Source organism: Schistosoma haematobium, chromosome 5 (assembly GCF_000699445.3).
Source record: "Schistosoma haematobium chromosome 5, whole genome shotgun sequence".
In the NCBI taxonomy this organism is placed as follows: Eukaryota; Metazoa; Platyhelminthes; class Trematoda; order Strigeidida; family Schistosomatidae; genus Schistosoma; species Schistosoma haematobium.
The window spans coordinates 15,463,572-15,489,192 of record NC_067200.1 but is presented as its reverse complement, the minus strand read 5'-3'; the positions used below and the strand labels follow the sequence as shown (position 1 = coordinate 15,489,192).

General features: G+C 37.1%; 1 protein-coding gene across 2 annotated transcripts; it reads left to right on the top strand.

Moving 5' to 3' along the window:
• Window positions 1-12,035: 12,035 nt before the first annotated feature.
• On the top strand, window positions 12,036-25,287 carry VPS36_1 (Vacuolar protein-sorting-associated protein 36; the record flags this gene model as incomplete). Of its 2 annotated transcripts, XM_051217564.1 has the most annotated exons (8): window positions 12,036-12,107; window positions 13,403-13,658; window positions 13,809-14,049; window positions 15,627-15,777; window positions 18,434-21,202; window positions 21,500-21,721; window positions 22,097-22,462; window positions 25,057-25,287. In XM_051217564.1, the coding sequence occupies exons 5-8, from the start codon at window positions 20,678-20,680 to the stop codon at window positions 25,285-25,287; spliced, it is 1,344 nt and encodes a 447-aa protein (XP_051064980.1). In that variant the 5' UTR covers window positions 12,036-12,107; window positions 13,403-13,658; window positions 13,809-14,049; window positions 15,627-15,777; window positions 18,434-20,677. The 2 variants fall into 2 exon arrangements, with proteins under 2 accessions (XP_051064980.1, XP_051064979.1); XM_051217563.1 differs by having other exon boundaries at window positions 13,403-14,049; window positions 22,097-25,287.
• Between the last annotated feature and the right edge of the window lie 334 nt (window positions 25,288-25,621).

Genomic DNA, 25,621 nt, shown 5'->3' with positions numbered 1-25,621 from the left:
GGTTTATTTTGGCATTAGTACATTTATCTTTGCAACCATAATAATAGATTACCTAATTTATAAGATCTTACGCGGAAGCCACGTCGTTTTCTAAGCTAACTAGTCCTATCATGTCAATCAGCAACGTGAGTGCTAACACTACTGGGGAACACATTTGAGCTGGATAGATGGGTATATATTCAGTAGAAAAGCAAGAGTTTACATGGAGTGACCATGCCTGCATGACCGAACTATGCCATTCGATTGATTGTTCCCGCGTTCACCATTGTCGACTTCCTAGTGTTACATGTCGGATGTTAATTTTCCCAATAATTATGTGTTGTTAAGATCAGATACCACTACAGCTTAATCGAATCCCCATAGTTGCGATAGACATTTCTTGAGTAGCAATTATCACTCCCTTCGGTTTAAAAGTTTCTGCATAAACATATCGGATATTCATCAGTGATGTATTCAGGGGTCCAAACTTCGTGCGTACGTATGTATATGATTATTTTACCGCAAGTTTGGACAGAGAATTTTATCTCCAGCATCTAGACCTTGTTTTCAAAGGACCCAAAATACACAGAATTTCTGTAACCTTCAGAAATGTCAAATAAAAACAGATTCGCCCGACTGCTTCGGACACTATCGATGATCAAGGTATTCGTCCTCCGTAAAGTAAATTGGCTACCATTCTGGATTACTCGCAGCCGACCACAGTCAATTCAACGAACCGATATGTGTTTATTGACGATTCATACTAAACCGAAGCCTCCTGTCAGACTCTTAATAGATAAATTTCATGAAAATACGAAAGTCATTCATTGAAATGAAGAGGCAGAAAGAACATTCTCTAAAGCTCAAGAAATAATCTTCAACTTTACTATGGTCGGACTGACGACACGAAAGCACCCATTTGTATCTTCATAAATGCATTCGACTTATCAATCGGAGTAGTCTTATCACTACGGATGAACAATATTTGGCTGTCTTTAGCATTATTTCTGATATAGTTGTAGGATACTCTATCGAGGTATGTGACTCTTAGCAGGGACCTCCCAGCTATACATTATGCTGTGTGGTACTTTCAGTGCTTTGTGGAAGGCCGAACATTTACTCTGTTCAGCGACTATGAAACTTTTACTGTTTTCCTTAGGTTGTCTTCAGACAGGTACTCTCCAAAAGATTACTGACAACTAGATAACACATTTCCTTTAACGGTTTCCGAGACATCAACCTACTTAGACTCGCCTAGCTTCTGAAAAGGTGCAGTGATTTCCAGCACAAGTTATTCCAGACAGCCTAGAAAATGAGAATCAAACAGATGAGAATAGTTAAAGAAACTTCACTTTGTGACAATTCTGCTTGAAGGTATCGTTCAGTCATCTTGAAACACTACTGACAAGTTACATCAATTTTTTTATCCATGCAGCAGCTCGTATGGTTATCAAGTAGATAACGAAACGTGCTTATGCGCAGATTTCTATACCAACCTCAATGCAGCTCTTTAACAACTTCATTACCCGCCGCCAGTTCCCGTATATTGATTCACTATGCTAAATGGTGGTAAGATCTTCATAAACCTGAACGTCGCCAATTTTTATTTAGAAGTGGACGTGGCTGAAGAATCTAGAGGACTACTAACCGTCACTACTCATAGTAGTTTATTTCAGTACAATTGTCAACCGTTTAGAGATAAAGCCACTCAACCTAATGAATTCCATCATATCGGATATCTTGGCGGTCTCAACTTGTCTTGAAGATATCATAATTATTGCCACTACGTTAGGAGACCTACGAGAACGCACGACGGCTGTGCTACAACTCATCAGTGATAACCGACTTTGGTCACGTCCAGAAGAGTGCCAGTTTTTTTCGAAGTCGGTGCAGTACTTGGAACTCATTTAAGACACTTCAGGTCACCGACTGAATCACGAAAATATTTGGGCTATAAAATTAATGCCTACTCCCACTAATTCCCCTGCCCTAAGATCATCTATAAGATTAACCAGTTATTGCTCAGCTTTTGTTTCGTCGATGCATGGTATTCACACACCACTGAATTGTCTACTGACCAAAGAACATAAAACAGCTTTTTGCTAACTCAAGACTATTATTAGCTCAGATCTCTTACTAACGCACCACGATCCATCCATTCCAATCATCGTGGCTGTATATACTTCAGCTTTTGGACTCGGTGCTGTCATCTCACATCACTTTTTAGGCGCGACAGATAAAGCTGCTTTACATATATCCCTTAAGTTAGCTCTGGCAGAACAGAAGTATGGCCAGACAGAGAAAGAGGCTCTCACCCTTGTCTTCGCAGTGCGTCGTTTCCACAGTTTCCTGTACGGTCGAAGATTTACTCTTCTAACGAACCACAAGCTTCCTCACGGTCTTCGATTCAAAATCTGGTGCTCCAGCCCATTTTGCTAATCGTCTCCAGCGACGGGCCTTGGTAATTTTGAGTCATGACTTTGGCATTTTATATCGACGCGCCCGCCATTTTGGTCAGGCAGATGCATTGTCACGACTTATTGGTGAACACCCTACGGCTATGGGAGATATGGTTATTGCCTGACTTTCGGCAGAAGACAACGCGCACTGCTACCTGATATCTGCTATTCATGTCTTGTCAGACTCAGCATCTCGGCTACACACTGCTTCCAGGAACAACCCCATCATTAAGAAAACGATGAAATACGTCATCAGCGGTTGGCTGTCCACTGGATTCGATGGTGACATGAATCAGCTTTACCACTGTCTTAAATGAATGCTTGATGATTCGGGATATAGTGGTGGTGCCAGAGTCCCTACGATCAGTGCTGCTGAAGCAATCCCATAGTGGTAATCCTAGTACAAAGCGAATGAAATCCATAGTCAGAAGTTACACTTATTGTCCCCTCCTGGACCAGCACGTCGTGGAGTTGGTAGACTAACGTGTGCAGTTTCAGTAAGCGGCGAAGTGTAACATGAATGTGCCGCCGTTTCATAGTCACAGCCTTAATACTCCTGGCTGGCTCAATCGGTGGAACTACTTATCTAGTTGTGGTTGATGCGTTTTCGAAATGGCCAGAAATTCCTCCCATCATGCCACCAATGACTACCGAAACGACACAACATTTAACGGGGATTTTTTGCCAGCAACGTTTTAACTGATGTGACTGTATCAAAAAACGGTTCGCATTTCTCATCCGGTCAGTTCCAGAAATTCTGCCAACGGCTAGCTATCAAACACTCCCATTTTCCCTTATACTATCCCCTGCCAAATGGCTAGCCAGAAAGCTCTGTGGATACGTTTAAGATGACTCAACTCAATCTAAAATGGGAGGCGACGCCGGTCAAAATACCACAGAACTTCTTATTCGTTTACCGGACGACATCGAATGATACTTTACCAGAACACGTGTGGTCGGAAAGCTGAGTCATGTCACGTATAAAGAAGAGGTTGGATCTTGCTGCGCTGACATTGTGTGCAGTTTCTTGGTCACCTTTACACGTCCGAGTTCATTTTCGACTAAAACAAATTTCTGTAATGACTTTTGCTGTAGTCAAATCGCAGGGTATTATAGTTCATGAAAATGTTGAGTTACTCTTCGTTGACCAAATTTAGGGACAAAAGGATGGTCGTTACTTGCTGAAACGTCACAGATAATGGACGAGGCAGAGAAAGGGTTCGTTACACGTTCTAGAATCAGGTTTGACTTTACTCGGCAGGTTTTTAAATGTGTCATCTACGTGAAACTTGACCATAGTTTTGAGATTGTTATCTTGTTTTTGTACCAGCCTGTTGGGTCTTTCCATGATAAGCATCTACTACGATAATAGAACTGAGTGTCCTTTGTAAATTGTGAGAGAAAATTTAGTTGTCGTTCTTTATTTGTTGAATGCCGATCATTTGACGTGTTGAAGGAATAACATAAGAGTTTATGTTCGGTCACCACTGTGAGCGCACGTCCGTGTAATAGGGAACTGAAACGTTTTACTGCCAAATAAATCGACAGTATTTCGCATCCGAAGGTACCAAAGCGTGTTTAAGCTGATGACAGACGTTCAGTGAACAATGTTATAGGTTTGATGGTGCTGTTGACTCGTTACCGTAGTGCTGCTCCTACGGCTTTTTGGGAAGAATCGGTGCACAAAATTAGGTAGGTCATAGGAACAGAGTTTAAATCTGTCAACATAGTAGGATTTACCATCATAGACTTTGCGTTATCAAAAACTGCTTTACACCGAGTGGTAAGCAAAGAGCTTTTTTCTTCCTCTCTGTATCTTTTCGATCAAGCCTCAAAAGATCAGTTAGAGATCGTAATGTCGATGCACAAACAGGTGAAAAGGAATGATAAAAATTAAAAATTCTGAGAAATTGTCTCAGAAATAGTACTGAATCGGGTCTCAGGTAATTATTAATTGCTTTGACTTTCTCTTAAAGTGGATTTATACCATACGAGTCGATACGCTTTCTCAGAAACTGCAAAGCTGGAGCACAGAGTATGCATTTTGAAGGATAAATAATTACCCCACAACTTTTGAAGCGTTCGAAAAGAGTGTGTATATGCTGTACATGTTCTTCTGTCGAAGAACCTGCGGCCAAAGTCATCAAAACTAACAAGTGCGAAATTCAAAACTATTATGATATCATCCACCAATTATCTGACAATTTAGGTAGCATTCTCATCCCGAAAAGCAAACCAAAGAGTGTAGTTGTGGCTATTCTTTGATAAGCCTTGGTGCTATCGGAATTTTCCGACATGCTATTATGAGGTTCAGCTCGTGAAAAACCTGTTTTTATGTAAATTCAAAGAGAAGCCATGCAAATTTAGAATCGAGCACTTGTCTAGGGCGGTCTGGTTATTCACAAGACGTTAAGCAGCACATAGAGGCCAGTGTAAGATCCATTTTGAATGTTTTGTGTTTGTGAAAATCCCTCCATGTATATACTTGTACTTTGTTCCTATTGATCCCCTTAGTTGTACATTGTTGTATTTTGATTACATTTGAATTGTTAATACTTGTATTTTTTTATTATAGTTTTTGTCTTTCTTACGCATTCACCAAGTTTGTGTTTCTTCCCGAACTGCATCTGTGTTGTTTTACTTGACACTTGTTCTTGGCGGTAGCCATATTGATTTGCTCCTCCTTTTGTGTGTTCTATCCAGTCAGGATAGGATAACGTTCATTTGTTGTGACTGGTAATTTTCCCTCATCTTCCTTCAACTACTTTGTTTATTGTAATTTAGATTTTATTGATTGAACAATTATTGGTTGAATAGCCGGGTGGTAATATTTGTTTAGGTAACGATTTACATTTAAATTTATGATGAATTATAGAACCGCTATTTACTCGATTACTTGTTCTGATTTCGACGAGAAAGGGCGCGTGTCTAACGTACCTGGAAGGCTATTCAGCAGTCCAAACCGTAGTTTGGATCTTACAGCCAGTCCTGATCCTCCTTGGACACTATATGTAACGGAGGAGCCTATGGACTGCTAGAGTCCTGGATGATGCCTAATCATACCATATGTTAGAATTTTCTCTTTGCAGTCCTCATAATATCCGGAGGTAGTCTACGTGATTCGGAACTGATTGATGGATTCATGTTAGTTTTGTCGTTTCTAATGTGGTGCTATATGCGTTTGTTTTGGTAATTGAATTTCCTAATAACATCGTACACTGATAGAAAATCGGTTGGAACTTTGTTCGTCACTTTTACTACGTGAATACCGTTAATTTCACAACTATCAGTGGCACCATTTACTTGCAGGTAAGTGTGCTGATCTTTCAGCTTTTATTCATTCATGCCAGCCAATACGTTTTAAGCACTGAAAATACAGCTCCAAAAATCCGTTGTTAACTTGTGAGATTGTTAATACCCATAGAAAACGCGTAAGTACAAGGTGTGATATTAGTTGCTGTTCCCCGTATGTTTTAACAACACTTTCTTTGGCCGCCTGTGGTAACACATTTTTACCTGAAGTGTGTTACCGTCGTGACAATGCCCTTAGGGTTATGCTGATCTCTGCCTCTGTGTCGACCAAAATGTCCGAACCAGGAATATTATTCCTGACATGCAAGAGACGACTTGTTGTTTGTCATGAAACGGTTGCCACCATTCCTGTTTTACCAACGCGTTTCCCTGACTATCACCGCCGAGAGGTATAAATTTGCTCGGTCTTCTGCTTTATAATTTTATGATCAATGTAGCGGATAAAATACCAACCTAGCTCAATAACCCACTGAGGGCTGTATCTTCTGTAACCATTTGATCTTGCATGTAAACTGGGATGACTCATGTACAGACTGTTATTTGGGAATGAATTATTATTATCATACACACAGGAAATTATGCTGGGCGTTTCCTCAATCATCAGGAGTAGGTGCGTTCAAGTTTCCTTTGGCCTTGTAACCCACACTTAAAAGTATTTGGTAATTTCAACTATGATTGCTACAATCCGAGGTGTGTCTTCAGACTAACCGCGTAGTGAGAATATCCATGTGATCGATAAGCATAGAAAGAAAATATATCGTAGTTCTGTTAGCGTAACAGTTGATAATTGAGAACAAGAAGTAAATGTATTTGTCGGCGATTATCAATGTGTCATGCAAGGGGGTTTAAGACCAGAACGGAAGGTCGAAATTCATATATCTCAAAACAATTCTACGGTCAGTAGTTGTAACTGTAGAAATTATGAGAATTAATGAAACAATGCAAATGATAACAAAAACTAATTAAAAAATATGTCTGTGTTAACTATCCCTGCACATTTTATCTTCAAACGTATCGCAGTGAACTGACGCTCTTTCACTGGTGTTTCTCAAAATTTACGGTGCAGTGAAGCTTGACGTCGAGTACACGACAGCCGAACCCACTTACGGCACAACACTTCGTCATCCAAAAGAACTCGTAGATCCTTTATTGTCAATAGGTATGAATCTAAACTGCAGCACGAGGATTCAGTTAAACTTGTTTTCACTCGGTCGCATTTAACTAATGTTTTCGTTCAACCTGCCTTACAACTCAGTGTACAAGTTTCCTTACGTCGCGATTGATTACAACGATCCCTCAAATTAGCATACGAAAGACTCTTTAAAGTCCTCCATTGCAAAATTTAAGTACTATATCATTGATGAAGTCAGAACAAACGATTACGTCACCACTGACTGTCTTAAAGTCTCTTATCTGTGTAAGTATTATTACGAGCCTCACGATAATGATGCCATCCCTGATAATGAGTAGCCGCAATCATACTTCGGAGGTACCCGAAGACCGCTGCAGAAATATACTCTCTGGAAGAATGGTAAGGTTTCCTTAGAATGTAGACAACTACGAATGCAGTACATTGAAAAGATGGTCTTTCGACCCCATTTTTGCTCATCGCAATCAATAATAATGTATTTTCAAATGACAGCATGCTACATGATGTATGGTAGTTTACAGAAAAGATCAGATTATAAAAAATGCTACAGGCTTCACTTTAATAAGTCGCTCTGTTAGATTGATATATGACAAGGTACATTTGTCATGAAAACATAGGATATATTTTCATACAATGGAATAATAATGTTAACAGGACTCTAATTTTGTGGAGGTCAGGTTGCGACAAGCAATTGGCGGAAGAGAATGAATGTGATTGAAGTTCAGAGTTGTTTATAATAAGACGTCATGCAGTGAATGCGTAACCAGTCAGTGAAAGATGTAAAATTTTACATATTATCTTGTGCTTCTTTATAGTGTTCTCTTATACATTTCGGTGGTATTGTGGTGGACCAAACAGTATATTAACCGAAAAACAGCAATAAAGTTATTACGTCCAAAAGTTAATGTAGCAATAAACAACACACAAAATAAGAACGCAAATAAAAGTTTAGGGACGTTACTTAAATAAGCAGGTTTGCGCTTTTTTTGTTGATTTTGGTACCATAATCCACAATTATAGGTAAATAATAATTCCAGTGAGACGACGTGGTTCCAGTAGTATATTCGAATGTAGAATGTAATGTGAATATTACAACAGTCTATAAACATAGATGATAGTTAATTAATCGTTCCGTTATTACATCCACAAGCATGATAGAACGAGAGACGTATGTATAAAAGTGTGTTTGATTATGAGCAGTTAACTATGTCATGCTATGTGGGATTCAAAAACGGAAGGATGTAAGTATTCAAGGTCATATACTTAAACAACAAGTGCAATCGATTAATGATAAATGTACAGATTGTGAGAATTGGCAAAATAAATGAAATAGATATTAAAAACTATTTACAAAATAGGTTTATTAAGTCTGTAGCGTGGTATCGAGTCGCGGTAGACTATGAACGCCGCTACCAAGGAAACACGTACCAGGATATGCATAAAATCCCCCGGAAGCCAAATATCAGAAGGCAGTTAATGGACCAAATCGAGATATATTCACTGGCGATCTCGTGGTATCGAAATGATACCGGGATACCAGGATACAAGCTTGGATACAGAACTTAACCGAATTCGCGTGAGGTCACAATCGAAGTCAGTATAATGGATGTTTTTAGCACAGTTAAACAAAGAGCACATTAAAGCAGTCACTGGTACAATTGGTTATAACAATAATTGTTTTCATTGAACTAATCGTGTTCTCGTGATAAAAGTAAGTCACTACAAGTCTATCTCCACATAGCTCCCCCCACAGTGTCCGGAGGTAACACTAGGTTGTTAAACACAAAAACAAAGAACAATGCAAAAGTGGAGTACATGGCAGAAATATACAATGTGTTAATGTACATTGATGTACTCGATCACAACAAAAAGGAATGAAAATATGGTCAGTGGATGGTTAGCTAATAGGAATACCATACAAAACAGTTGATAAACTCATAAATAGAAATTGGATTGTTTTATTTTTATGTACTGTAAATGAATAATTAACTACAGTTCATCCGTTAATTATTGTGACAATTTTTCTTATGAATAAAAAACTGACAAAACAAGTGATTGTGAAAAAATATAATTAATTATATGTACATGTAGAGAAAAGAAATAATTTTTATTCGAAAATTAAGTAAATATAACCTTGTAATATGTATTATTGAATGTTTTTGATTTTATTAGTCTACAAAATGTACATAACGTTTAGGTTTCTTTATAAGTCCACCGGAACGTGTCAAACAAGAAGGTGTAGTGCTAAGTTTTTCATCCTCCTCTTGTTTCACAGTAATTGATGGGACGGATTGTTTATTCGCAGTGCTTTCTTCTTTGTCTTGTGAAGTTTCGTGGAAAGCTGGTTTCATTCGTCTCCTTGTTCCCGTTTCTGTTGACAATGAAGTATTTGTGAGTGCGTTTAATTACTTTCAAGAGACCTTCATATAGTGGTTTCAGTGGCTTTTTCACAGCGTCTACTCTGACGGAAACAAATTTGCACGTTTCGAGATGTTTATCAAGTTGAACTCGATTGTTATGTTCTCGTGGGGATATTGCTTTGATGTTCTTCATCGTTTGCAGTAATCTGCTTACAAAACGAGAAGGATCACCTGACGTTGTAGATTCGCGATTGACCAGTTGTCCTGGTAACGTTAAGGTTTTGCTATAAACTAGTTCGGCGGCACTGCATCCGATGTCTTCCTTTATAGTTGAACGAATCCCAAGAAGTACGGGCGGTAAAGCATCACTCCACTTTGAACAGTCAGCTTGTGCCATCAGTGAGCTTTTCAATTGGCGATGGAATATTTCAACCATGCCATTAGCTGCTGAGTGACAAGCTGTTGTTTTGATGTGGTTTACCTCGAGAAGTCTAGTGAATTCCTGAAATAGAATGGATTGGAATTATGGACCACGGTTTGTAGTGATTATCGAAGGTACTCCGTAGTTCTATATCCCGCGGCCAAGGAAAACGGATGCTACTGTTTCAGCAGAAGTGTCTTTGATAGGGCATGCTAAAGCCCATCTTGTAAACCTGTCCACCGCAGTGAGAATTTGAGTGAAGGAATTTGTCGGTGGCAGGAGCGCAACTAAGTTTAAATGAATGTGTCGAAAACGTTTTTCGGGTATAGGGAATTCCCCGATTAGGCTAATGGTGTGTTTTTGGATTTTGCTGCGTTGGCACTGTAAGCAGCCACGTGTCCAATGTTTAAAATCCGAATTGATTTTTGGCCAAACGAAACGTTCTGTGATAGGCTTTTTGGTAGCTCTGATGGCCGGATGCGACAGTCCATGTAGTTGTTGAAACACTTTTCGTCGACAAGGTTGTGGCACAAAGGGGCGATTATTACCCGTTGAAGTGTCGCAAATGATAGATGCATCTGAGAAAGGAATGGGTACAGGTTTAAGATTCAAGTTAGACTTCTCTTTGCAGGTCTATTATTACAGTAACAAAGGTAAATATACTAATGATGAGCTAGACTATAAATCTACAAGCTTGTATCCATCTCCACTTCTGGATTGCTTCAACTGGGATTTGTGGTTGATGTAAGAGCTATGGCCTACAATCGCCTTTTTTTCATTGCTAAACCCTTCGGATTCTTTGACCAACTAATAGAGATATACGGCCCATTACCTCACGTCTTAAAATGGTGTACGTTGGAGGACTCAAAATTAACTTAAATTGTTTGAGAACTGAAGGAGGGAGTACAGAGAACAAATCTGGGTAGTGAATATGCTTGTATTTCACATTTTGTATCATGAAATAATGCTTTATTTGATCAAGTCACAATTCAAAGTCAGTACGATCGAATACTATCTATCTCTGACAGTGATAAAATTTACTTATGCCCCAGGCTTTCACATTTTATTAAGTTTTTAATTGTTATATATAACAAATGCATTAATATAATCTGGTATAGAATTATTCTAGCAGGAATACTGTGAGTTAAAATACGTAAATGTATGTATGAAATGTGTCATCAGTTATCTTAATAATCTATCAAATGGTTTACTTTTACGACTAAATAAGGAAATATGTGAGACGAGAATTTTTGGTGTTCACCGATCCGAAGCTGGTAGCTATCTCGTGTTTTATATGTTGAAAAAGGCAGACTAGTGGTTGTATTCGGTTTTTGTTTAAGTTGCAGAACAGAACAGTTGTAGCTCATGGTTATAATGTAGACAAACAACCTTGTCAAACCTAAATACGGGATAACAAAAAATATGTTGCCTACACGACATAAGGAAGCTGAAACATACTCGGGCCATGATGTTTGGACATTAACGAAAATTGTTCGTCCAAGTCGAAACCACTCAACTTAAGTTGTCATAGATATACAAGAATTGTCTGACTTTCAGTCCCCAAGAATATCAAACTATGATACTTCAAACAATAACGAAAAGTCAAGCCGACTACTCCAGAACTATGAGGGAATGCTGCGTAGGTCTTTTGCTGACAGAAACCTGGGACGGCAGTACCGACCACAAAGACGATGTAGCCAAAGCCCACATCGCTCTCTGCTTTATTAGAAGGCGACTCGGCATGTTGATTCCTATGTTGTCTTTTGAAGTATTCACAATCAAAATTTACCCATATCTGAAGATTTACAATAATGTCGCACCTCCTCTCCACAAAAGGGATACGAATCTCTTGGAGGGGGCTCTATGAAGTGGGCAGTTCAACTAGGTAACAAACAATAACCAGCCGATTTCTGCCCACCTCATGCCCTTCTGCCTCCTGCTGTTTGCTGTCTCTAGACAGTTTTCTGTTAACACTATGTGCTTAGACTATTTATTTGCTCATTTCGGCCGTCAGCTCATCCAATATATTCAATAAATTTGTGAAGAGCGTGTATAAACTGATTAGTTTTCCCGCGTCCACTTCTTATTGCTACGCGCCTCTAAATCTTGAATTCTAATTTCATAAAATTTAATTACGTATAAAATTAACCTTCTGAGCTGTAATATGGTAGCTGATAATCCTAACGGCTCCACTGCCTTAGGATAAACACGCTTAATAACCTCAATCGACGACCGAATTAGCTAACAAATAATGCAACTGAGTGTCTAGGCAAATCGGAGGGCAGTAACCGTGAAGAAGCTAGTGAAAAGAAATCAATCAACTTATGGAAGTTTGCTTAAGGGACATTGAACGTCAGACATTGAGGCTGCATCGAATTGTATCGCTACTACGTTAACTTGTTACAGACGTCGTGTTTCGATTTCAAGTAAGAATGTTTGGGCTTTCTCCGAAGGACTGATTCTACACACTCGTTCCCATTATTAAGCTATAAAAACGTGCTGTTTGCATACAACTGCCCAGAGGTCTAGTTTGAATGCACGTTTGATTGTTAGCCTAGTTAAATGTTGACGTTTGCTCAGTAACTAATGCTAATCTGGAGAGTTGCTTGAGTTGGACAGATTTTGACAAGACATGTTTTGGATATTGTCCAAGTCGCTAAGGCCTCGGAAATGTCCTTCCCGAGTTTAAGCTTTGGATTTCTAAACAAAGCTGTCTATAAGAATATCGTATAACAAATAGTAGTTAATAATACCCTCAATATGAGATGAAACTCATGTTCACTTCTTTGTGGTGGCTTTGGTATCACGAGGTCAGTTTACATGTATCCCATATCAACCTTACCTTGACAGGGTGCTGAGCAACAACGTTTCGTTATTGACACTAGTAACAAATATAGTTTAACTAAGTCTGCGCTGTTTTTTTCCAACATATTCCCTCACACTGTATTCCGTTCTACCTACTTTACATTAAGCTTTCCAAAGATGCCAATTTGAAATGTTCCACCATCAATTTCATCGTAGGTTGTGGTTTGGTCCACTGAGTTAATTTGAAGCACAGGAAGTGACGTCTACTGAAGAACATCAGTTACTTGTGGATGTGTAATACATATTGGATACAAGGTGATATACATGCTTGTAGGTAGTATGCGTCCTTATCGTACGGATATTTATATGTCCTGCGTAATCTCTTTTTATATTTAGTTGTTTGTCTTTCTATGAACTATCGTTTTCACTTCAACAAACATATTTTTTAATATGATAAAAGCCTAGAATGTCCGTCTTTCATATCAACTTGGTGGCCCTGTACCTGTCTGAATTCCTCAAATGCTTCTATGATTTGTTCTCAGTTAGCTGGTGGGGTGTATCCATTTCTTTCCTTATTTCCCTGCCAATCATATTATTTGCGCTCGGTCTTTTAATACAATCAACGCCATTACTACCGCCTCTTTATTCATGTCGATTTCATCTCCTGACATTATAGTTTGGGAGCGGGATAGTGAGTATTGGTTTCAGGCTTTGTGTTGATTATTTGCAGATCTTCCAATTATTTCCAAGTAGTACTTTATCTACATATGTTGAATTAACAAGCCATTCTTCGAATACTAAGAATGTACCTACCGGTTTGTTCGTCATGTATTAAAATTGAAAGTATTCCCCGTGTTTTAGTGTAAACATTCGTCATTTTTTCATTGTAATCTTGTTTATTTTCCAATTGTTTCAGTGTCTCCACCAAATCACCGGATACAACAGTAAAGTGCTTATCAAGTGCCAATTCGTCAAGGTTTGAAAGGTGTCAGCTAAATGGGCTCAATCTTTTCAAGACGCAGAAATCGGTCAAGAATTACGGAACAAGACAAAGCTATTCTAAGGTTGAAGAGGCAACGTGACAAACTCAATCAGTTGACCAATAAGCTAGATAACCGGATAGAAAATGAAAAAGTTCTTGCCAAGGAACTTATTAGGCAAGGTAAAAAGGAGTGAGTTTCTTCGTTTGACCCTTGTGATGACATTAGAACAGGTATCTGAGTCAATAATATTGTTGCCATTATTATTAATTCTTGATGTTGCTTATATATCTGAGGGGTTTGGATTTCTGCAGATGGTCCTAATTCGTATTTTTTTCCCAGGCGGGCTCTGTTGCTGTTGAAAAAGAAGAAGTATCTCGAAAACCTCATTCATAAAACCAGTATTCAACTGTCAAACATCGAACAACTTGTCAATGACATCGAATTCGCTCAAATAGAAGTGGAGGTTTTAGATGGGTTAAAGTGTGGGAACAAGGCTCTCCAGGATATCCAAAAGGTAATGTCGTTAGATGATGCAGAACGGATTATGTCAGAGGCTCAGGATGCTGTGGAATATCAACGTGTAAGCTGTTCCATAGAAATTGTTCATATTGTATCTTTTATCAGGTTTAGTATCCATTCCCAGCTATACTGTGTTGTATTTGAGCGAATAACCCAAATGTTGTTAGTTATGGGCGTTAGTATAAATATTTTTAGTAATAACCCGTGAAATTAATTTCGATGAACTGTTGGGATAGAAGCTCGCATAAATCAAAAATCAGTCGTGTGGTTGTTTTGTTTCAATGTCAGGCCGTTGTATGAATTGATTATATTGTTACGTTTAGATATTCAGGATGTTAGTCATAAATAAGTGTGTAGTCTACTGTATACATTCCCGATGTGAGGTTCAAGAAATTAATATCGATTCTGAGTAACAATTCTGTTGAAGGATCTTGGATTGTTAGTAGTTTTACTTTACTGCTAACGTACGACAGAATAATTACAACGGATCTTGGAAACCTGCAAAATTAAAGCTTCCTTTGTCGAAAGCTAAGAGACGCTTTACCTAAAATAAAAGATAAGATCCCGTTTACATCTACACAAAGTTATGTAGATCGTAATACGTTCTACATGGGAGAGTCTTGCCCGTGAGATCTCGACTTGTGCCAAAGAACACGTAAGTTTCTCAAAAAGACCTCTTAGTAATCCTGTAGAATTGCAAAATCTACAAGTGAAATCGACAATAACAGTGGATACCATTCCAACAATCACCAAATTGACACTAAAAATATCAAAATGATTCAGAAACGTTTTCCCAACTATGAAGAGAGACGACTAGCCGAAACGTTTCTCATACTGTTAAATCCCTCTGCCCTTAATAGAATGGAACGCCTGACTATTCATTTAACCTAGACTGTTTATCCCAACAACCGCATTTGACCCTATTCACTTTCCACACAGTCTACACACATACACTCCATTTTAACTCCACTACCTTATATTACATGTGTATAAATTTCCCACATCCAACTTCTTACGCAAAAATTACTACAGTGATGTCATACAGAATCACTCTGACCAAAATAACTTGATATTTACACGTTCAGACATATGATTTTGACTGTACTAAAAATATTCTGCGTTTTGTTTGTACTATTTAAACTTGTGTGTTTCATTTCGGTCACTTATTTACTCTGAAGTGGTTTGCATTAAGTTACAAAACATCAAATACGATTTTCAACTGATCGGAATATCACGAAAATATATTGTTATTATCGATAAATGTTAACTATTTTTAATTTCTGTCTTAATATGATTCGCACTTTGAATTATGTATTTAATTAAGAAATATCGTACTACTGCTTCTTTCAGTGCGCATGACTTAACTGTTTAGTTTTAACCGTTTTCTTATAACTGTCAAAAATATTATAATGTGGCGCGGTTTATTTACCGAATGTAGGATTATGTACTCAACTTTAAGTCGATATTTTAGTGTGGGGCCTAATTATGCTACCAGACTGCCTCAAACTGTGGTAGATACAATCGAATTGGGACCTGTGACCTATTTATTGAAAGTCGAGTAAAATAACAACTTGTTGTAAACATATCGAGAAATGACACTATTTTGAAATTACTTCAAAGAACATATTTTTTTTTTAGGAGTTAGATGATATCGTTTCTGGCGGTCTGTCCTCTAACGATTACCACGAAATTGAGTGTGAATTAACTCGTCTCGTAGAACCTGAAGTTATCGATCTCCCACATGTGCCTGATCATCCCATAGATCCGTTTGTTGAAAAAAAATCAAAAGGTAACTCACAGAAAGTATATCTATGTCTCGTGTTATTTATGTTTGGTTACTGTAAACTGATACTGATACACACGGAAGGGTAGTGTTTTGTGCTCGAAAAGAAGGTTAAATATTGATCAAAACTGGTCAGTATAATGTCATCCGTATAATAAGTAGAGATTATTGTTCTCACTCAGGTCTTTCATAATACATAAGAGTGAGCTCCATTATGTATCATGTGGTATAGTCAGTTTGCAATTCTCATAACTGTATGGATGAATAGCAAAAAATAATCGTACGTTCAGAACCTGAATTTATATGCATTTCAAATGCTGTACTCATTACCTTTAGTCGTCTGGGTTCGTGAGTAATCGTGGTAGTGTTGGGAAATTCATTCGAGATATTAGAGTTTAATATATAGCTTAACTTCTAATGATTGCTAAATAATTACATAATATATTCCTGTTATGTTGTACACAACTCTTATTGCAGTTGTGTCAGCAGGACAATGCTTTGATGAATGTATTTTGGAGAAAAGATCCATTTTCAACGGACCATTGCTAGTAGATGAACATTCCTGTGTAGGATATTGTTAATATACTGACTTCGATTGTTCGCTTTTTGGAAAATATGTTTGCTCGCTTAGAGTTCTTGTTTTGATTTGGGACCAGTTGAATGATGTTGTGTCCAAGGAATACTGAACATTAGAAGATGTTATAGGTTGTATTTGTTTGTGATGTATATGAAACTATTCTGGTATTCTAACCATCTCCTTTTTGAGTTCGTATTCAGCTTACCTATTTCTAACAAAGTATTTGTTTAATTTTTTGATGCAATTTTAAAAGTTACTTTTCTAACGGATGCTTTTTTGTTGCACCTATAATCTTTAGCTGCTCTAGTCATTTTTACTGTCAGACTTGTTTTTAGAGGAATTGGAAATAGGTCACACTACGTACTGGTCATTGTTTATTTGAACACATAAATATTGGTACAAAGTGGCACCGAATACACAAGTGACTTGATTTGTGTATGGGCTATGATACTACCCAGGTGCTCAAACCGAAGCAGGTGGTTTGCTTAGGGGACCACACCCGGGGCCTTCGACCTAAAGATCTGATCCACAAGGCAGTGGAGCAACATCAGGAACTGTAGTCCCATGGTAGCCGGTGACCAATAGTAGATTCATACGCCATTTGTTTCGTCAGGTTACTGGAGCCCATGTGCACCATTGGTTTGGAATCAGGGTTTTCCAACTCCCCTAGATGGATCCTCCATATCTACCAACCCGGTTAAATTGCCAGACATTCGCTTTTCGTCCTCTTAATTTCGCAAACAACACCCCCACCACGAGAAGGCAGTGAGTAGGACTTCCCTAGCAGTAGCTGTATACGCGTGGCCATGTGTGAGCATTTCGAGAGGGTGAGCGGACTCTCCCCACTCTCGGCATTTGAGGGTTACTTTCGCCTTTAGTCTGCCATTTTTGTTGCTTTTAAATATCACAATTGTTACCATATAAATAGAGTTGTACCATAGTTTTGACGTCTTGTAATAGCGAGCTTGGAGTCTTTTTCTATTTGCAAAACGTATCATTTGTTAGCTGTTTTGTATCAAGTAGCCTAATGTCACAAATGATTATCATGCTTCCTTATTCTTATTTGACGGTTGGTAGCAGATGGTAAAGAGCTCTTAGCCTTGGTTTGATGTTAGTTTGAACTAGTTATTGAAGTACGTACGAAGTTCTACGTTGTTAGTGACTGACTGACTGACTGAGTTATTGAAGTAAATCTATGATTTTAAGAGAATCGGTGCTTTTCATGGGATTCAAAACTAAGTCGTCCAGTATCACGGCTGATGACTATAATTCAACTATTTGGCTGGCGGCCAACTTCTCATAGGACAGTTGTTTACTTTGATAGATCACTGAGTGATGTAAGACATTGTTGTTTTGTTTTATCAGGCCTCAATTTTCTCTATCTTACGGTTTGTTTGGTATCCCGTTAGTTTTTCACACATTTTATCACTAGTTGGTTAAAGTTTGTTATAAGTGTTTGTATATCCAGCCTTGTTCCATACTCTTCTATGACAGTTATTTTACTCGGCTGTACAAGCGAAAGTTAACAGTGTGGTTTTAGCCTGTAACCTTGTGATTTAAAATGAAGTTGTTTTAACTACCACGACACATTGCTCTACTACCATTTTCTGGCTTCCAGTCAGTTGGTTCACAGACATGTATCACTTTGTTGTCTTGGACATCCAGTAAACAATACACTTCATTTTTGTTTTTGACCAAAGCAGCATTCCAATTTACCTCAGTTTTAATATTTACATCAAAAGTAAACTTATCTGTCTTCTGATGGTTTAAGACATTGATATTATATTTTGTCAGCTTGTAAACATAGCAGCGAGTAACTTGCTATACTCTACATTCATTTTTACATTTATATATAATGCAGAACTTTCGTGTGCAAAGTGTTCTCTGAGCCGGATGGTTTAGTTGTAAAACTTTGGTTGTTCTTCTGAGGAATATCACCAGCACAACATCCAAAAGGAGTCTCTATTTTCACAGCTAAACCATCTAGCTCAGAAAACTCAACAATCCTCATCCTGAGCTATAAACATCCATCTCAATTATCATATTCACTACATATAAATTCATTTAATCTGTGCATTATTTTAGATCCTGCACGCAGAGAGCAAAGCAGAGAAGCATTAGCAGTTGGTAGTTAAATTGAAGATATCATCAAGTCATTTGGTATGAATACAAATGCTTCAAGTATTGACAACTGAAATGGAACAAATTATATGTTTATACAGTTGAATTTACTTATTTGTTATTTATTTACATACAATGCTTTCCAATGTACAGAAATTTGTATAGTGATTACGTCATTATTACTATTGTTATGCCTACCCCTTTCTTCAATCATTAGCATAATATATGCATTATATTAATGTCCTTCCTTTTGCTGTGAAATACAGTATGCATACCTATTCATCATTTGGTACTACTTTCAATGTAGATTGTTTTTTATGTGTATGTGTGTTTCTGTATGCGTTACACAATTTGATTACATTTCAGAGTAATGCACGGATTTGTAAGTATGAAACCACTAGTAAAGCACTTCATAACACGACCCTGCTTGAAAAACGGATATCTTGTCTTCATCTGTTTTTGGAAAAAATGAAATGTAATCTATAGTTATAAATATTTTTTAAAAAGTAACCACAATAATAAGACTAATATTTGAACGAAGAATATTCTTTTCGATAAATTCTATTCAGGTTCTACAATTATATATCCAAATTAATAATCCAAAAAGTGGTTGTGTTAAGGGCAGAGTGCATCGTTTAAAGCATGTGGATTTCATTTATTTACTTTATTTGAACACAAATATTGGTACAAAGTGGCACCGAATACACAAGTGACTTGATTTGTGTATGGGCTATGATACTACCCAGGTGCTCAAACCGAAGCAGGTGGTTTGCTTAGGGGACCACACCCGGGGCCTTCGACCTAAAGATCTGATCCACAAGGCAGTGGAGCAACATCAGGAACTGTAGTCCCATGGTAGCCGGTGACCAATAGTAGATTCATACGCCATTTGTTTCGTCAGGTTACTGGAGCCCATGTGCACCATTGGTTTGGAATCAGGGTTTTCCAACTCCCCTAGATGGATCCTCCATATCTACCAACCCGGTTAAATTGCCAGACATTCGCTTTTCGTCCTCTTAATTTCGCAAACAGTAATAGCTATTTGCCGACCGGATTTCGCACGTATGTGAAATATCGTTAATAACCCTTTTCCATTTATGCTCTAGAATTCCTAGGTTAACTCTTACTGACGTCTAAAATTTTATGTATCCAACAGTTACACTAACACTCCGCTTCTATCTTATGCTTCTTAAGAAAGCCGTTGGTTTCTTTATATTGAATTTATACAGTAGTTTATATATTGGTCCACAGTTTCAAGTTGCCTTTTCGCCCTAACTTGACAACTAATCACATCAATCTTAGAAGGATTAGATTTTTATTGTGTGGCTTAAATTTGTTGCATTAAGTTTTGAAGTTTGATAAAAATTAATGCACTGATTCGTCAGAAAGCGTAGCTGATCTACCTTGAAAATCGAACCGATTCTTTCACATCAGTCTAAAAGTTCACTTGGAGTACTTAACATTACATTTTATGAATCTGTAGCGATGGTGACAAATTATTCGGGTATCTTTATCCATAACTTCATGTTATCTATTTTTACGGTCTTATTATTTAGTTATCATTATTTACATTGGAGTGATTATAAATAATGTTAAGGTATATACTATCTGGCTTGCTGTCCCGTTAGTTCAAAGATTACTGAAACCTTTCATAACGTTATTTTACTGTAAACATCTTATGTTGCCAAGGTATTCTGTACATAAGTTCTCTTATTTATTAGTCGCTTGAGAATAGTTCATAAAGTCCTACTCAGTCAATTATAATTATTATTGATTGAGATCATGAACCGATTGATGTTAGACCACCGCAATAGAAAACCTGGAAGCACTGAACGGCCGTTTCGTCCTATTGTGGGACTCCGTGACCAGTGGAGCTAATCCTTGTCGGGTAGAGACAGGTATCTACCTCAGTACAACGGAAGTTGGTCGCGCAATTTCGTGGATTGGTTGATGTTAGAAACTATCACCATTGGATGCCGGCTCAGTGGTCTAGTTGGTTAAGCGTTCGCGCGCGAGACCGAAGGCCCTGAGTTCGAATCCCGCGAGCGGGATCGTGGGTGCGCACTGCTGAGGAGTCCCACAATAGGACGAAACGGCCGTCCAGTGCTTCCAGGTTTTCAATTGTTAATCTCATGTTAGTGATTTTTTCTAACTCGTAATACCTCATTTTTTAAAAACTAGGTACAATATCTGTAATCTATGTGATATATGGACCGTTTTCGTTGGTGCTCAGACGATGTTGAAAATTATGGATCGACCAATCAAGATAGCCTATATGAAGAAACAGTAGTTTTACAAAAAACTGGCGTCCGTTTATACGATGGACCTAATCGAAGTGCTTTCGAAGGCGGCTTACTCAAGCTGACGACTCATCGTATCTTATGGTCTGATCCTTTAGCACTGACAAGTTCTTTTATAGCTCTTCCATTGGCTGCTATAATTTCTGTAAAGGTTGAGGAGGGTGGTAGTAGTCTAACAGTAAGCCGTACACCGAAATTGATTCTTCGTCTGTTAACTGTTGCAGCGCTACAAAATTTATTGGCAAGTTTACCGAATCCTCCGCAGTGGATTGAACACTGGTGTGAAGGTGGTGGAGGTTCTGGTTCTGGAATCGACAGTATCACTTTTAGTGCGACTGCAGTTGTCAGCTATTCAAAAGAAGATTATGTCAAATTAGGCTTTCCAATGGCTGGGCATCATGAATTTCTACAGTCTCTAAACGAAGTTCTAAAGGTACATTTACGAAGTAATATATTTTTGAACGTGTTTTATTTAGGGTTAGTAAATTGTAATCGGTTTAATATAATATTGTATGAATCTGAATTTACACTTCTACACGTGTGCTACCTGTGAATTAAAATTTACTAAAAGAAGCTATGTTTATGATTGTAAAGTTGACATTTTTTTCTGTGATTGTCATGCAATTGTAAACATATCTTGACTATGAAGTCAGACGTTTTCTTAACATTTATGGAATATTTTTAAAAAATCTATTTTAATAACAAACGGAATTTTTCGTTATAAATCTAGGTAAAACTGTGGACATTGTCTTATCATTCAGATTTTAAATTGACATCTAAGTCGTTTGGTACTGGAGGTATTGGGGCAATTCAAAGACAACAAGCTGCACGTGCTGTTGAAACTGATCGTAATATTACCGAGGCTTTTGATGATTTGAATCAACTTATGAACAACGCAAGTGAAATGGTTAAATTAAGTCGTCTGTTGGCTAAAAAAGTTCGCGATACAAAAGTAGGTGTGTTTTTGTTTTTAAAGTGCGAACAAAATATTTAGTTCTTTCCATTATTATTCGTGAGGATTCATCTTTTCTCATTGTTTTGTTTGATATTTAGTACTGAGTTTTGATATAAAACAAATTTTTTAAAGAAATTATAATTATGTCGTAGTTAGTTTGTAATCTAAGGAGTACTTTCCTATTTCAAGTTATCAGTCGTACGTAAGCAGTGTTTTTTGAGTTAGCGTTTTATAAGATATAGTTGGTCTCCTTACTCATTCATTTATTTCAATGTTGACTGACAGTGAAATAGATTATTTTCTAACGTATGGTTTTCAATAATTTTTCTTCTTGTTAATCAATTAATTGTCTGTCTCAATCTTTTTCTTCAGGGTAGTGATCTATCAGCTAATGAAATCGCTGAACTACGTTCGGCCATGCTGTCAATGGGAGTTGTAGAAGTCGTAAGTGGTGGCGATGACAGACGATCCTCATCATCACTCAGCGGTACGACTTTCTATATTCGATTAGCTCATCAGGTATCGAGTATACTGTTTCCATTACTAAAAGGTCAATGTTCCAATCATTCAACTGATCGCTTACATACTAGTTGTATTGATTTAGCAACAGCTTATTGTCGAGTTAATCGTGCACGAGGTATGGATCTAATATCTCCGGAAGATTTACTTAGAGCCTGTCGTTATTTAGATAAAGAAAAACTACCTATAAGGTTGAAGGGCTATGCAAATGGACTTCTAGTAGGTGTATTTTGTCTGTTAGTGTAATTATTATTATTATTATTCAGCTTGTGTAAATTTTTAAAATTACTTTTGTTTCGTTCGAATGGAATATTCCTGCTCTGGGATTTTGTTATCCAGTAAGTAATTTCATGTAACAAGTGGTTTAGTTCTTGTGAAACAATTCCTAGATCTTCATAATTCGATAGTAATACCGTTAAATAAATTTAATACAATGCTTTTATGTAAGCTGAAGAATGTTTTGCACTTTTTATCCCGATAAATTACTTTTCGTCTACTAGTTCCACACAATTTTACCATGGAACGTGTTGAGGATGCTAGATCCCCAGAACTCACTTGGTAAACGTTTATTTTTGTAATTTTATTGATTTGAATTTCTTGTTTTCGCACCGAAAGCACCCATTTTCACCTTCATATCGTATTTCCCACTTGGAATGTTATTTGTTCGTTGTCGGTTTTAATATGCTATTTTGTGACGTTTTCCAACGACATTTGTATGCTGTATATATACGCTTGAGTTGTGCTTGTTGTTATTGTTCGTTTTTCTGACTGCTTGTGGAATACACCTTCTCTCTTCTGAACCTGGACTTCTCCCTCTAGTTAGTAGGCTGTGACGCATCGGAATAGTTAGCTTATCTGGTCATTGTGTCGCTGAGTCTTCGTTCCGTCCTCAGATTTAGATGATCGCATAATGTCTTCAAAAAATAGCAGAACGGTTGGTTGCTCACTAAATGTTTGGTCATGTATTTTTGCGGACGAGACAAATAAATGAACATTGCAAACTTCGAAAGCTAATTTTCAAGAGATGAGTACTTATATTTTTAACATGTTTTTGTTGGACACTTAGATTAATAGCTTTTTTTATTGAACTAATTGTAAGCTTTCATTTGACTAATTGGCACTATTGTTATGACGTTTTCTGTACTTGAGTTATTGTAAATTAATGATGAACCTGTAATTTAGTCTTTGTACCGTAAATGTTCTACTTGGGGCATATATTGTAATCTCTTGTTTGTTGTGTGCTGTTGTACTGTAAATGTTGTATATAATGTGATTTTCCAAGTCATGTATAGAGTTTACATCGACTGTCTTACTTCGTCATTCTAATTGAGGTTTGGCGACAGAGAAAGTTTGCGTACGCTGATAAATGTTTTGGATATCTGGTCACAGGGTCGGGGGGATTAATATTATTAGATTAAGGTTACAGTCAAAGGCTATATCAGTATTCAGACTCAGTTAACTTACTTATGGCAAAAGTATGAACAAGTTTCTTTTGTAAGTATTGTTCAGACAGATATTTCTGCAATGTTAATAAGACGAAAACACACTGGTTTTTACGGTTTTCTATTCGCTTTTTAGATGGTTATAGATGACAGATGTTTAAATAAAATAACATGTCACAGAGTGTTTTTACTTCTAGGCTTATAAAGCCACTGTTACTTCTATTCAAACATACAGGACGGCGTTCTTTGTCTCTTTAGTAGAACATGCATCTACTGAATGATACACCTAGTACTACAGAAACGTTCAAATTGAAGAGATCAGATGCAAGAAATTATTCTTTCGGTTATCGACCAATATAGGTCGACTGAGTATTACTAATCTCAAAGTTGATACAAAAGTTTTTTGGAGTAGTTTTGAAATTTTCCTGCTAAAGATGTTAACACCTGTATCACCCTTAAGATCAACCTTCATGGAAATGATTTTCAATATATTGTGAACCTTTATTTTGTTTTTAACTTTCCTTAATAATTTGTTTTTATTTTCTATTTAGTGCTATTCTTATACTTTAAAAATTTCTTAATTTTCTTCGTCTTATTGGTTTATTGATTTTTCTTGACATGCGAAATATCATGATTTATAGAAAATATAGGTAAATATGACACTAGTCAGTAATAAGTGGTCAATCCACTGTAAATATCTTGGTCCTCAAGAGGTCAGTCGCGCCTAGTGGTAGTCTCAGACTATGGGGATGTGTGACGCCAGTTTGGATCCCCCGAAAAGGACACCATTTATCTCAAAATTATAAGTATACGTTGCTGATGAGTGTTGACTAGCGCAAAATTTAGATCGACTTCGGTTTCCAGTCGACTACATCCAACCAATCAAGATATATGACTGTCTGAAGTTGTATTTAGTTTCTGTTGTCAAGTCTAAAATGACCTTTCCTGTTTGTTATTTTGCTCTTTTTCTGAAATGTGGTTTTGACTTTTCCTGCCAATCTTCTGTGCACGTAGTTTTTTCATGTTTAATGCAGCTGAAGACGCTTTCCACCCAATGGCACTGTAACTGTGTTTGTGTTTATGTAAGAACTATTTGTTTGATTTCATCTACATCGATCTCCTCGATCAATAATTTACTGAGCAAGTTATCTTTTTTTCTGACTAGCTAAAGCCGAAAAGAAAATAAGAAGTTTTGTTCAGTGTTAAATAATCAAGTACGAATGTTATTCACTGTATAGTCAAACTATATCAATTTATTTTATATTTCCAATAGAATTTTTTTACACTTAAGATCTAAAATGTTTATTTTATGCATTTTACTAATAAACATAAATTGTTTTTTGATTACCAACTACATTTGTTTATTTTTAGGTTCTTCAGCTGGCATCTGAAGACGAAATGGAAACATTGAAATCTACTGTAGAATTAGTGGAAAAACGCATTAGTTTGTCAGTAGATGAACTTGCTCATATAGTGAACTTCTCTCCTTTTTTGGCTAAGGCAAGATTGTTGGCAGTTGAAGAAGTCGGTCTCATTTGTCGTGATGATAGCGAGGCTGGTTTACGTTTCTACCCGAATTATTTCTTAACTCGTCAGGATTAAATATTATAATTGGCTTTGAATTATAAGTTTCCTTTCACTTTTGTTTTTGCCGAAACTAATGTTTATCTTTTTTTGATCATTGTATTCGAAATAAAAATGTGAACAAAAGAAATCTTTTTTTTTTGATTTTATAAACCGCATGTGTAATTTTTTCACACAATGAATATGAATATCAATATTTAACCTGATAATTCCATATCTATTCAGCACTAAATAGATTGTTTATAATGATAAAATAAAGGTGTAGCGACTTTGTGTATATCGTTTCTTCAGCGAATAGATGACTAAATATTATGTGAGTGTTATTTGTATATGCTCGTGTGAAAAATGTAAT